Source organism: Lissotriton helveticus, chromosome 5_1 (assembly GCF_964261635.1).
Source record: "Lissotriton helveticus chromosome 5_1, aLisHel1.1, whole genome shotgun sequence".
Lineage (NCBI taxonomy): Eukaryota > Metazoa > Chordata > Amphibia > Caudata > Salamandridae > Lissotriton > Lissotriton helveticus.
Window position 1 is genome coordinate 1,677,609,926 of NC_136065.1, and position 14,246 is coordinate 1,677,624,171.

Sequence of the window (14,246 nt, forward strand, 5' to 3'; positions counted from 1 at the left end):
CTACGACCTCAACATAAACCTAAATATTGGCGATGTACTCACCGGCACCGGGTTGTAGCCAACAATAGATGAGTTAAGCACAATGGATCCTCCCCTACAACAAGAGAAGTCCAAAGAAACCCAAATGAGTATTGTAGATCAGTAACACAAACTATACCAGCAAACATGTCATATTTGGGGTTGTCTCTCCCCATTCGTTGACTCCTCCCTCTCACACTGAAGCAGAGAGCTGCCTGCCTCTTTAGCAGCGCTCTCTGCCCTTGGCATGTGTGTGCATCCCCCCCCACCCCACCTCTGTGGCGCTGGCGGCCTCCATCACAGTCAATCCTGAAGCCTTGGGCTCCTTCTGCTCCAACAACGTCCCCACTGCTGGAGCTTGGTGGACACAGTCATGTTCTGAGGAATGCAACAAATCATATACCTTGTCCTTCATTCATTCTCTCCCTCCCACCACCTGGAAAATGTTAGTAGAAGGGACTTGTAAAGAACATTTTGGAGTCATTGAGACAGACTGCACTGGCCAATGCATTAGGTCAATTTGTCAACATCGGGCACTTGGCTCTGTCCTTACCCTCTCATCTGCATGTGAGGGACTGCTATCTTCGCCATCAAGAACATCGACGTCACATTCACTTCAAAGACCTGCAGTAACACATGGAGTGCGAGCATTAAACGAAAATACAGAACCAGAAAAGTTGTACTAGCAGCTCTTGGGTTTGGGGAGATGAGCAGCACCTGTGCAGTGACCCAACTGGCTGAGGCCAAGGATGCTCCTGAGCTATAATCCCGTGTGCACAGACAAGAGAGGTATTTATGTTATAAGGACCTCTGATCAGGGCTGGGAGCGCTGCTGGAAGCACCGCCTTAAAGAGCTGAATACTTCTTTCCCAGTGACACCCACTAGCTAGGACTGGGGGTGCTGCTGATCAGACTCTGGCCATGGAAGTTCAGGTTGCCACTTAGATGGCATTTTATCAGTATCACCAATATTTGTAAGTCAACGTTGATTAAAACAAAAAAAAAGGAAAATCAATGATATTTTTCCCCTTATCAATCTGTACTTAAAACAGGACATAGAGGAAGAAATCACTATAAAACGTGTTGTATTGTTGCTATAATGGTTCTAGCATAACAAGTAAAGTAAATTCCTATTTAGGTATCTTGTCCATTACAAAATCTTTAAAAAAGAACACGTTTGGACTTTTCTCTTTGAAAGGTGGCACCTCTTTTGGGTGGTAAAGCCAGGTACTGATCTTACTATATCTACTGGGATAGAATGAGTGGTACCCCATGTGCCCGCGCCATCCCCCATTCTCATATTCGCTCCAGGATGTCGGACGTACCTTGTCCCACATTTCAGCTGTTGAATCCAAGATATTTCCAACAAATGGATTGACTGCAACATTGGAAATAAGGTAGTCTATCCCGCCATACTGCTCCAGAGCCTAACCGCAAAGAAAGTATCAGGTTATGAGACATGTAACCAGGAGCCCTGACATTGTGGCTTTGTGTTTTGTCTGCTGTATCTGGTGGCAACCGATGTAAAACAAAATACACACACACACACACACACACACACACATATATATATATATATATATATATATATAGATATATATATATATATATATATATATATATATATATATATATATATATATATATATATATAAATATATGTGTGTGTGTGTGTGTGTGTATATATATATATATATATATATATATATATCGCAAAATCCACAGCGTCGGTGAAGGCAATCCTGTCCCCACCGCAGCAACGTAGACACGGACCAGTAATTCGTGCAGATTATTTTATTAGTTGCAAACTGCCTCCATAACGTTTCACCTCCTCAGAGGCTTGTTCACATGACTATGTGCTTCAGGTAAGCTACAGTTTTTAAAGTGACCGTGAAAGAATTGAAAGTGCATCATGTGACAGTACTGATCGTAGACATAAACAAAATACTTTTGTTGAGCATACTCCGTTTACATCTATGGCCTCCATGAATTGTTATGTCATTATTTGTTGGATAGCCCGAATGTACATTGAATACCATTGTAATAGCCTAATGCATGATCATAGATAAATAAATATTTGAATATATAAATATAATAATGGCAGTAAAATACTTGATCATAAAAGCAGTTATTAAAAAAACATGTAAATAGAACACATTTTAAAAACTGAATGATCATTGGTGCAAAAAATGCAATTGTGCAAATTGAGCATGTCCACTGAAAGGCGGGTAATTGTATGTGCTTGTCGGCCAAGGTGAGCCTCCCCCTGTCCTCTCTGTGGAACTTTAGTGGATGTAGTACCTACTATTGCATTTTATAGGGCTATGTGTTCAACGTTCAGGCTCTGAATCCTAAATGAAGGTAAAGGAGACCAAGATAATTTTAATGGAGTCTACCCCCTGTAATTGTTGGTGAAATACCATACTTCACAAGTAGCGTGTCCAGCCGGATTCGTCTACTTTCCCGTGCCTATGGCCTCTAATTTACACTGGGGGCTATCAATCCCCATGTTGGTGTCAAGTTCTAAAGCCTATGACTTGTATATTTGCCGAATATAATGTATGTATGGATCAATTACGGGATAAATCCCTGACTTGATTTTGTGGATCGTCATAGTTCTGCGAGAGATCTAGTCACCTACGAAGGACTGACACCTGTTCGAGTAGGCTGAAGTGTGTATTGTTGTAAGCAACTATGGTCTACTACAGTCTGTCGTCTATACTGTGCAAAAAAGTGCTCATAAAGTGCTAAGTGTAAAAAAAACTGATTTAAAAACTAGGACTAATCCAACATCTGTTAGATAAAAATTGTAACTAATTCCATAAATAGGTCACATGTTCCTGGACCACTCTGTAATGTTGTGACTATACCCTACTGTAAATATAAGCTGTGAATGTCGGGTACCCCAGTATGTAACATGCATATATACAGTGTAAAAATATATATAATGATTTTCAAATCGCTATGGAATATCTCATTATTCAGGAGAAAGTAGTGAAGAGTAATGCATCCGCATTGCTCCGTTCACGTAACTAAAAAAAGCAAGCTGCTACATCATTGCATCAACAAACACCAGATTATGGGTTGCCTTGCCTTTAAAATGACTATAAGCTATGACTTGATGTAATATACTGGGGTTTGGCTAGACATGTATGCAAATCCTCAGTGATGTTGAGGCATCCCGGGCTTTTAGAGTTAAGTTGAAGAATGTATCGAGTTTCTAGTTTTCGCAACTTAGACTCCCTGGCCTAGATGTATCAAGCCTTTTGCGATTCATTAAGGCCGAAATTCGCAGAATTTCGGCCTTAACGAATCGCAAACGGACATTTTGCATCTTTTCGAATGTATGTGAAATTAGCAAAATAAGGAATCGCAAAAAATTGCGATTCCTTATTTTGCTTAAGCATTTAAGGAATCGCAATTTTGCGATTCCTTAAATGCCATGTATGAAGCTTTTTTAAATTGCAAATTCAGGTTAAGGAATCGCAAATTAACACCAATTTGAGGTTTGTGTTATTTGCAAAATCCTTTCAAAAACCACAATTTGGCAATTTTTATGGTGGCATGTGACACACATACATGCCCATAGGGCATGTATGTGCGCCATATGCACACACATGTAAGTTTCAGGGGTGCAGCAGGGTGTCCATGAGACACCCCTGCACCCTTGAAATAATTTTCAAATTGCGATTAGCAAATTGCGAATCGCAATTTGAGACTTAATTCGCAATCATTACTATGGGCCTCCATAGGAATGAATGGGAAAGTATTCCTTATTTGCGAATTCGCAAAATGCGATTTCGCAAATAAGGAATAATAAGGAAGCGCAAAAAAATAGCGATTTTCAACATACATCACATTTTGCGAATTCTTAATAGCGATTCGGTAAAAATTGCTATTAAGAAATCGCAAAACGTAATGTTGATACATCTAGGCCCCTGTCCCCTCCCCTTCTGCTGGCATTGACTGCATCTATAACAAAGTATTTCAAGCCTGAATTATCGCTGTTATGTTTCTCTTTGAAGTGCCTAGCTACCGGGTAGGTGTTATCATGGTTGGCTATGGCCCTGAGATGTTGTAATATGCGTTTGTGCACAGCTAGTTTGGTACTGCCCACATATTTCAATCCACATGGGCAGATAAGAATGTACAAAAATGGAAGCAGACTTGCACTGCTCGGTAAATCCACGATAAACAAATTAAAAGTTAGTAGCGTGCTACCAGGAACAACGCCGTCTGGCCTTGCAGCGTAAAGTTCAAGGACTATTGCAAAGCTCCCCCCGCTGGGGGGAGACTCCCGGTGCACAGCGTGCAAAAGACAATCCTGTCTAATACAAAATGTTTAGGTTCAACCAAAGTTCAATCCAAAAGGCTGATAAAGGTTCCTCGATAATTTATTCCATGTATCAAGTTTTCAAGAAATCATCAGTATTCCCAAAATCAACATAGTCCATAAACGATATTATCCAGCTGTTAGCTGTGAATACGCAGAGCTTACTTTGATCCATAGCTATCCCCTGAAGAAGGGCTTTAATTTAGCCCGAAATGCATTGGGAGTTATGACAATTGGATAATATCGTTTATGGACTATGTTGATTTTGGGAATACTGATGATTTCTTGAAAACTTGATACATGGAATAAATTATCGAGGAACCTTTATCAGCCTTTTGGATTGAACTTTGGTTGAACCTAAACATTTTGTATTAGACAGGATTGTCTTTTGCACGCTGTGCACCGGGAGTCTCCCCCCAGCGGGGGGAGCTTTGCAATAGTCAGATAAGAATGTATACAGCAAATTTAGTCTTGCATGTCAATACTTTGTTAATCTGATGTTCCTTGTGGCTGAATGCATCTTTATACACTTTGGTACTGATGCCATGAATACATGATTTGCATATCTTGCATCTATAAAAGCCCCTGTTTGTCTGCAACCAAGAGTTTTTTTTGATAACCTCGGGGCTGGTGTTACCTAGGCGGTCTTTCATTGAGGGTGCTCTGCTATACGTTAGCGATGCTGTGCGAGGTATAGTAGGACCAATGACTGGGTCATTCAAAACTATTGACCAGTTACGGTTGATAATCTAGATTTACTGTCACATTGTGCTTTCTTAAGGTCATTAATATTACTGCACACCCTCCTCAACCTCAGCATCTCCCCGTAGGGGATGCTAGATATTAAATGGGCTAGGTGTGCACTTGTGTCGTGGAGAATCGTATTCACCGCAGCACTCTTGCTATGCAATCTGGTTTCTATTGTACCATTGTTGATAAAGACCTCAGTGTCTAGGAATGGGACTGATTGCTGGCTCATATTAACAGTGAATTGCAGGTTGATCTCATTGTTGTTGATATCCTGTACAAATTCCTCAGCTTGTTCTCTTGTCCCCCCCACACAACAAACACGTCATCGATGTAGCGCAGCCATTTCACAATGTTTTCATCCCATATTTTCTTGTACTTGACTTTGAGGACCAGTTTTTCCCAGCTGCCCATGTGGAGACAGGCATAGCTTGGTGAAAAACTGGCCCCCATTGCCACACCCTGTAGTTGGCGATATAGTAAGTTGTTGTACATGAAAAAATTATTGGTTAAACAATGTTCCACCATATGAACAATTGTCTCGCAATGTTCCTTGTGTTGTTCAGATCTCTGTGAGAGGTAATATCTGACTGCCTTTAAGCCGTCCTCGTGCTTAATATTTGTATAAAGTGCAGAGACATCGAACGTTAGCTTCCAAAGGCTGTCTTCCCAAGTTACTTGTTGTACCTTCCAAAGAAAATCACCTGTGTCCTGTACATAGGATTCAAGTACTTTGACATATGGTTGCAAAAAATAGTCAATGTAAATTGATGTCTTTTCTAGTATTCCACATCTGGCTGATATTATGGGTCTGCCAGGTGGCAAGTCCTTGTTTTTATGAACTTTGGGGATAAAGTAAATTGTGGGAGTGATCGGATTCTCATTTTTCAGATATTTGAATTCATTTTCCGTGAGAATTTTTTTGGCTCGCCATTTGGACAATTTAGAATGGTACTCTTTATGTGCCAACTTCATAACTGTTGCCGAGGTCCTCTCATAGCACTGTCTATCATTCAATTGTGAGTATGCCTCCTTGTCATAGTTGGATCGAGTGAGCAGTACGATGTTTCCTCCCTTATCACTTGGCCTTATTATCAGATCTTTCTTTTGACTAAATTTTGTGATGAGGGTTTCGTATTGTTGAGTTTGTTTATCATATTTCTGATTTTGATTTTGTACCTTTCTTTGAAGCTGTTTTAGTTGATGCGTTACATTGTCATGGAATACATCTACTGTATCTCGAGGCATAATGGGATTAAATGTTGACAATGGCTTGAATGGTGTAATGTCTGGAAATTGAACTGTGTTCTGTTCTCCCACTGTCATCATGTTGTTGTTTCCATGTGGTACTGAGTATCCAGCACCTTCGGTTTCCCAAAGTTCAAATAGTTCGCTGGTGTCTGTTGCTTCTCATTTATCAGGCAATACAACAGAGTATCCTTATCTAAGATAAGGATACTCTGTTGTATTGCCTGATAAATGAGATATGTATTGCCTGATAAATGAGATATAACTATTGGAGGTGAAAATTGAATTGATCAGATTTTTGACCCACTGGAGGGTCAAATAGAGGCAGGGTAGATATATGAAGTCACAATGAGAATCAAACAGTACTAATTATGCCCACCAGAGGGCGTGCTTGAGGTGATGCAACATTCTAATGTGGGTTATAGATTCGGGATATTTAGAAATCCATAAAATCTCCAAAACTAGAATTGCATAGTAAATGAGCTCTATCAAGACATTATGAAAGGAATAATGTTTGTTCATATTGATTGTCGAAAGGCTACACTACATGTCCCACAATGCTCTTTGTCAGGAACAGGAAGTGATGTCACTCTCTGCATTTACTTTTTTAACTCACTTGTAAAAAACATTGTGGTTTCCTTAACAGTCCCGTGAGCAAGGTCTCCGTAGAGACCGAAACGCGTAGGGTGTGTAGCTGGCTTGGCTGTTATTAAAAAGCATTTGAACTACATTAAATAGATGGACATTGCTGATCTACTCTGGGAGTGCATGAGGAAATGCCCTGCGGGGAAAGGAATGACAATTGATTTGCGGCTGGGCTCTGCCGCACCTTTGATGCACCGCCATAGAGCGCCCGGGAGCCTGAAAGTGGGCCACTTTTGAAAGGAATATGTGTGTATATATATATATATATATATATATATATCCAGTAAACCGCGTCTCCACCCAGCAACAAACACCTACACCGAGACAGAGATAGCACGGACACGGACCAAGTAAGTGCTGAAGATTTATTTGTGCAAATTCAGTCGCATGACGTTTCGGCTCCGAAGAGCCTTGCTCACATGACAACATTCAAATGTGGAGAACGCTCATTTAAAGTGCCAGTAATTGGTTGTAACAACGTCACCTGATCGGGCTGATAGTAGACAGGGACAAAATACTAGAGTTGAAATGACTCAGCAGAGGTATTACACAAGTTAGTATCGGTTTTTACAAAATATAACGCAATGTAAAAATATTTGCAGTCAAATACTGTGATCTCAATCTCTGCATTGATAAAACCAAATATTGTGGATTTAAAAACAATTATATGGGCAATTTTCAAAATAGAAATCACGGTCAAATACCCAATAGTGTCTATATCAATCAATTTGATTCGTGAAACGCTGTCTAACGTATAATTTCAATACAGTTATATCCATCTAGTTGGTAGTACAGTGAAATTACAATGCTACATTTTAGGCTGAGTGCAAATTACGCAATAGTGCAAGTTTCATATCCTCAGATAATAATCTCCTTGGATTTTTGTGCAAAATACGCAGCTGTGCAAATAGCTTGTTCTAATCATATGAACAATTAAAGTGCATATAATAATAAATCTGTGCAAAATGTGCAAATTTCACTTATTACTGGTAATGTACTACCAAGTTTTCTAGTGGATAAAAAATACATCAAAAACAGCTACATTGTTTTGTCTAAATATTGATAAAACATCATAAAATATTTGTTCATCTCATTGTTTTGTCACAATTCTTAGTTAAAAAAAGCCCATATTCATAAAATCCAACAATACGTCATTACAGATAACCTCTTAGATTGTCCTTCAAGTGGAAGATGATATAAGCCCTTCTTTTAGGAGACATAATTCATATAAACAGCAGCAGCTAGAGCACTTAGTAGACCTACTTCATAACATCCCAAAATATAAAAAGCATATAGTTGATCATCATAATGCTATATCCCCAAATTAGATCTTATACTACTAATTTCCCAGCTGGGTAAAATCAGTAGGAGCGGGGCTCATAATATTAATAACTTTATAGGGGCCAAAGCAGAACAGTTTGGTGGCTTAGCATGGAGTAGGACTAATTATGGGAGGCATGTATACATATCTTCAGTGACATTTAACCCTCCTGGGTCCTTGGTGTCGAGTAGGAGGATATAACGGGTTTCCAATCTTCGCAATTTGGCCTCTCTATCTCCGCCACGTCTAGTGGCCTTGACCGCATCGATAACAAAATATTTTAATGAGGTGTTTACACTTTGATGACAGTCACGGAAGTGCCTTGCTACCGGATACGTGTTATCTCCATTGGTGATGGCCCTCAAATGCTGGAGAATACGTTTATGTACCGGTAGCTTGGTACTTCCCACATATTTTAGTGGGCAGGGGCATTGCAATACATATATTGCAAACTCAGTTTTGCATGTTAAAACCTGAGTTATAGGATGTTGTAAGCCACTAAACCCATCTGTGTATGTTTTGACATTTACGCCATGGTTGCACGCCTTGCAGGTTTTACACCTGAAAGACCCCTTATTGTTCTGCCACCATGTAGTTCTCTCAATTGGCTCAGGATTAGTGTCAACTAATTGGTCTCTAAGGGAGGGTGCCCTACTGTATGTTAATGACACCCTCTTAGGTAAATTGGTCCCAATGATTGGATCACTTGTTACAATAGGCCAATTTTTATTTACAATTTTGTAGATCTCTCTGTGTTGTTTACTATAGCCAGTGATTATTCTAAAGGTTTTCGCTTTTTCAGTTTGTCTAATACTCTCAACTGGCTCAACATCAAGCTGAACCCTGTTGCCAATTTTTGTTAGGAGATCCTCTCTAGTCCTTGTCAAAGATTTAATTCTGGCCCTCTCAATTGACTGTTCTGTGTAACCCCTTTCTAGAAAACGAGCTTTACTTTCCAGTTGAGCCCTCTCTAGATCAATGGGATTGCTGCACACACATCTCATGTGCAGCATCTCCCCATAGGGGATACTGGAAACAAGGTGTGCGGGGTGTGCACTGGCCGCATGTAAAATGCTATTACCCGCGGTGGTTTTACGGTGTATTCTGGTTTCCAATCGTCCATTTGCTACATATAGTTCAGTGTCCAAAAATGTTACTGAACTCTGACTAAGTGAGGCAGTAAATTTCAAATTAAGTTCATTTTGATTAATGTCTTGGATGAATCTTGTAGCATCCTCTTTACTGCCCCTCCACACTACAAGCAAATCATCGATAAAACAATACCATCCTACTACATTGTTCAGAAATGCCTGCTCATGTGTGGTTTTGAGGACCAGCTCCTCCCAAGCTCCCATGTGTAAACATGCGAAGCTTGGGGAGAAGCTGGCCCCCATCGCCACCCCTTGTAATTGGCGGTACAATAACTTGTTATACATGAAAATGTTGTTAGACAAAATTCCAACATGTACATTAACATTGCATTGTGCTCATTGAATAGGGGTAAACGTCTCGATAAATAATGCTTTATCGCTGATAACCCATCACTATGTGCAATGCTGGTGTAAAGGGCTGTAACGTCCAGTGCAATCAGCCAGTCCCCTTCCACCCATTCAATATGTCTGTATTTTTGTAAAAAATCCCCAGTGTCCTGTACATAGGACTCAAGTTTTTGCACACACCCTTGATGAAAATAGTCTATATATACAGACGTATGTTCCAACAGGCTATTCCTCGCAGAGATGATAGGTCTGCCTGGGGGATGCGTTAAGTTCTTGTGCACTTTAGGGATAAAGTACATTATGGGTGTGACTGGGTTATCATTTCTAAGGTACTTATACTCCGACTCGCTGATCAACTTGGTGGATTTCCCTCTTACCAGTTGTTGATGATATTCCTTCTTGATTGAACTCAGGGCCTGGACGTTGATGCGCTCGTAGCAGTTTCTGTCGTTCAGCTGCGAGTACGCCTCTTTATCATAATCTGCTCTAGTCATCAGGACAATATTTCCACCCTTATCACTTCCTCGAATTATAATGTCTTTTTCTTTAGTTAATCGGGTTGTAAGGGCTGTATATTGCTGTGATAGTGCATCATGTTTCCTTTTAGTAGTAGATACATTTCTTTGTAAATCCTTTAGTTGTGTAACAACATTCTCTATATATATATATATTCAAAATAGGATATCCATTCCATAACACAAGGAAATCATCCGGCACTCGAACAAGGGTATCGTTGGTTTAGGCTTATTTATTTATTTAAGAGTTACATTCATCAACGCCTTTCGGGAGTCAAGCTCCCTTGATCTATATATATGTGTGTGTGTGAGTATATATATATGTGTGTATATATATATTCACTGAAAAAACCATAGGTTATAGACCATATATAGTTAGGAATTAGCATTTAAAAAACCTTATTTTACTCACACAAAACCATTGAAATTCCATATATAGTTAGTTGCACTAACTATATATCGCGCACCCGCAATCCACTGCTGATCATGTCACATATTACATCATTCATGACATGGTCAGTGACATCACTGATGACATCACTGATGACATCTCAAATGACATCACTGATGACATCTCAAATGACATCACTGATGACATCATCTAGTGTCTGTGTGTTTTTGTAAAGTTTAAATATGTTTTACATATTGAAGAATGAGTGGATGTATAAGTGTCTGGATGAAGGATTTAGTAGGTGCGTGACTGACTGTATGAGTGAGTGATTAAATGTGTCTCACTGAATGCATGGGTTAGTGACTAAACTGTCTTAATTTGTGCATCATTATGTCTGTTGTTCTGTAAACTGCTGCATGTGTTGATCATTAGCTATACGAGAGGCTATATGTGTTATTAATTGGTTGCCCAAGTATTTCTATGGGAGATTGAGTTTGTGTAGGGGTGGCTGGAAGGTGTGTGACTCTATGCATAGATGTGTGAGCAGTTTATTCACTAGGTGTATGAGTTCAAGAGTGCATGTGGAAACAGCTACATGGGCAGTTGACTGTGTGCATGAGTGTATTGATGAGTGAATGGATATCTCAATGCTACATGTCATAGTAAGTACATATGTAAAACACAGTACATGTGAGAGTTGGCATATATAAATAACTGTGCATGAGAGCCACTGAATGAGTGAGTAGTTGTATCGATCATTGTGAACTTGTATCAGGGATTGTATAAGAGAGTAAATATGTGTTAGTATATGTTTCAATAAGTAAGGTGTGTTTAACTGTATAGTTGAAGAAATGGAGGTGAGATTGTTTCTTTGCATGACTGACTGGGTGTGTGAGTAACTCCATGGATGAGTGGCAGTGTGTGAGTGTCTGTATACACTGAGTGTATCTAAGGTTATATTAGAGTCTGAAGAGGTTTATCGTATTAGCACAAGAATGATGTCAAAAGAGATGTCATCAGTGATGTCATCAGTGATGTCATTTGAGATGTCATCAGTGATGTCATCAGTGATGTCACTGACCATGTCATGAATGATGTAATATGTGACATGATCAGCAGTGGATTGCGGGTGCGCGATATATAGTTAGTGCAACTAACTATATATGGAATTTCAATGGTTTTGTGTGAGTAAAATAAGGTTTTTTAAATGCTAATTCCTAACTATATATGGTCTATAACCTATGGTTTTTTCAGTGAATTTTCAAGGTTTTGTAAATGCTAATTCCTAACTATATATGGTCTATAACCTATGGTTTTTTCAGTGAATTTCAATGGTTTTTTAATAGCAAATATCATAAGCTGTCGAATGTCAAGTACGTGGTAAGTGAAAACATTTTCGTGTTTATGCACACTGATCTGCTTTGAATGGTGCCCCCCCCCCTCATTTCTATTAGGAGTACTCTCTCTTTGCAGATAGTGAAAGGTAGTTAACGCAGGCCTTTGCCCCCATTGTAATCCGTCGTGCCTGCTTCTCTCTCCATTTGATTGATTGTTATCCAAGTATTTACTGTTTTAGAATTAGTTCTCTTTGGTTCATTCTCTATTTACAAACAAACACAGAGTCGCAATACTCTGTTTAGACTTTGCAGATAACGAAAAATCGTGTAAAAAAAAAGAAAAGGAATCGAGCAAAATCAGTAGGCCACTAATGGGATCTCTTTTTGACCTCGCTAAAATAGAAACATTAGGAACAACCCCTCATGACAAATACAAAACTAGTGAGATGAACTGAACTCCACACAATGATGGCTGCAAAACAGCTCGGCTCCGCCACCCACCCCGCCCAAAATAACGATAAAGAACGGCTGCCATGATTGGTTGCGGAATGACCACGACGGAGCTACGAAATGGTGCTGCTCTCATGCTAACCCCAGCTTCAGTCTGAAACATCCAGAAACACTGTAGACTACCAATTCGATCAGTTCCGGTAGCGCCCCAATGTAACCCGGTAGAGAAGAACTAGCCCTCCCCTCTTTGACTGATGGTTCTTGTTGCCTGTCCCTTCTGTTGTCATTTAACAGAACTATTTAGCCTGCTGAAAGGGGTTGTGTTCCGACCGCTGGTTGGTGGAGACATTTTGACTATATTCTGTACCTGCGTTGTCGCGTAATGCGTCATATGACGCGCCGCGTTAGCGCATCCGGAAGTCATCCGGGGCGCGCAGCGGGTAACGTAAGCATAACAAGTCATGTGACTTGTTAATAAAACTTTTCATTGGTTCATTTTACTTTTCTTATTGTAATGATGAAAGGCTTGGTCATATGACCTAAAAATTACGCTTTTCATTACTTCCGAACATTATTTTTTCTTAAATATATGTTATAATGTTCCAGGCTAATGTACTTTCCCGGAAATTTTACAACTGTCCTGCAAGTAAAATATATTCTTTTTTCGAGAAAAAGAGCGTTTCTTCGTCCCATGACGGAGCCGTTGAGCAAAAGAGGGTCGACCTGCTGTCTTAGTCGCCGATACGCCTGAATATGAGATTCTTATCGATCACTTTATGTTGCAGGAATAGAAAACACAACAGCCCTTGACCATTTATCTTTACTGCGTTCCTTCGTATTATACCTTTTACCCTTCATGTAATTGGTCTGCTTTATTTCACTTGCCTTTTAATGATTCTAAAACAGTCACTATTATTAAAAACTTTACCAATGTATATACTACTACCATGTTTTCTTTTAAAAACCTTTATTGTGAAAATTTCATTATACAAATACGAGCCTATAACCACGTGGGCCTGCCACAGAGCAAACTGTAATCGTATATGATGAATAGACATTTACACTGTAGAGGAACGTAACGGGCGGGCCATTAGGTTGCAAGAACTAAGGTGTCTAACAGTTACGGAATCGGTGGACGTACATTTTATAATTAAAATACGACAGGGCCAGTTACAATAAAATTATCTAGATATACATTTGCGGGCAAGTACCATGGGTGACGTTAATTCGAACTTTCAACAGTACAGTAATCAATAACACATCAGAACTTAATATCAATAGGGATGTCGAAATATTCAATCAATTCTCGTCCCCGCCCGCCATGTGCTTCAAAACTGCATACGTATCTCGTGATTTCAAGGTTCTGCAACCAGTACACAACAAGGAGTTACGAGTCCCATTTATTCCGGCGCCATTTTGGGCGAGGACGGGCAGGTCCAGGATATAGTCAAAATGTCTCTACCAACCATCGACTATGATGATGTTCATATGCTGTATTTATTAGAGTAACACTCATCTGTCCACATGAAATTAATTTGCCACAATCTAAACATGTCATTTTAATCTTTCCAAAGTTCTTCTAAATATTTGGGACCGTTTCCCTTGCCTCTGAAGCTCTCAGTGCCACTTCTTTGATGAATGTACTAGCAGGTCAGGGGTTCTCCTCCAAATCTCTCTTTTATGCAGCACTATAATTAATTGGTGCCACCTCTCCATATGACGATGCATGGTATAGTTACCAC

At 39.6% G+C, this 14,246-nt stretch overlaps 1 protein-coding gene across 1 annotated transcript in view; it reads right to left on the reverse strand.

Moving 5' to 3' along the window:
* Nucleotides 1-14,246, reverse strand: part of LOC144755715 (dehydrogenase/reductase SDR family member 4-like) — a 76,067-nt gene that overhangs the window by 33,921 nt on the left and 27,900 nt on the right. The window contains exons 3-5 of the mRNA XM_078644902.1: nucleotides 1,344-1,445; nucleotides 572-642; nucleotides 43-94 (exon numbers count right to left, since the gene is read on the reverse strand). Of these exons, the coding sequence (XP_078501028.1) occupies nucleotides 43-94; nucleotides 572-642; nucleotides 1,344-1,445 (225 nt within the window). The remainder of the gene's footprint in view (nucleotides 1-42; nucleotides 95-571; nucleotides 643-1,343; nucleotides 1,446-14,246) is intronic.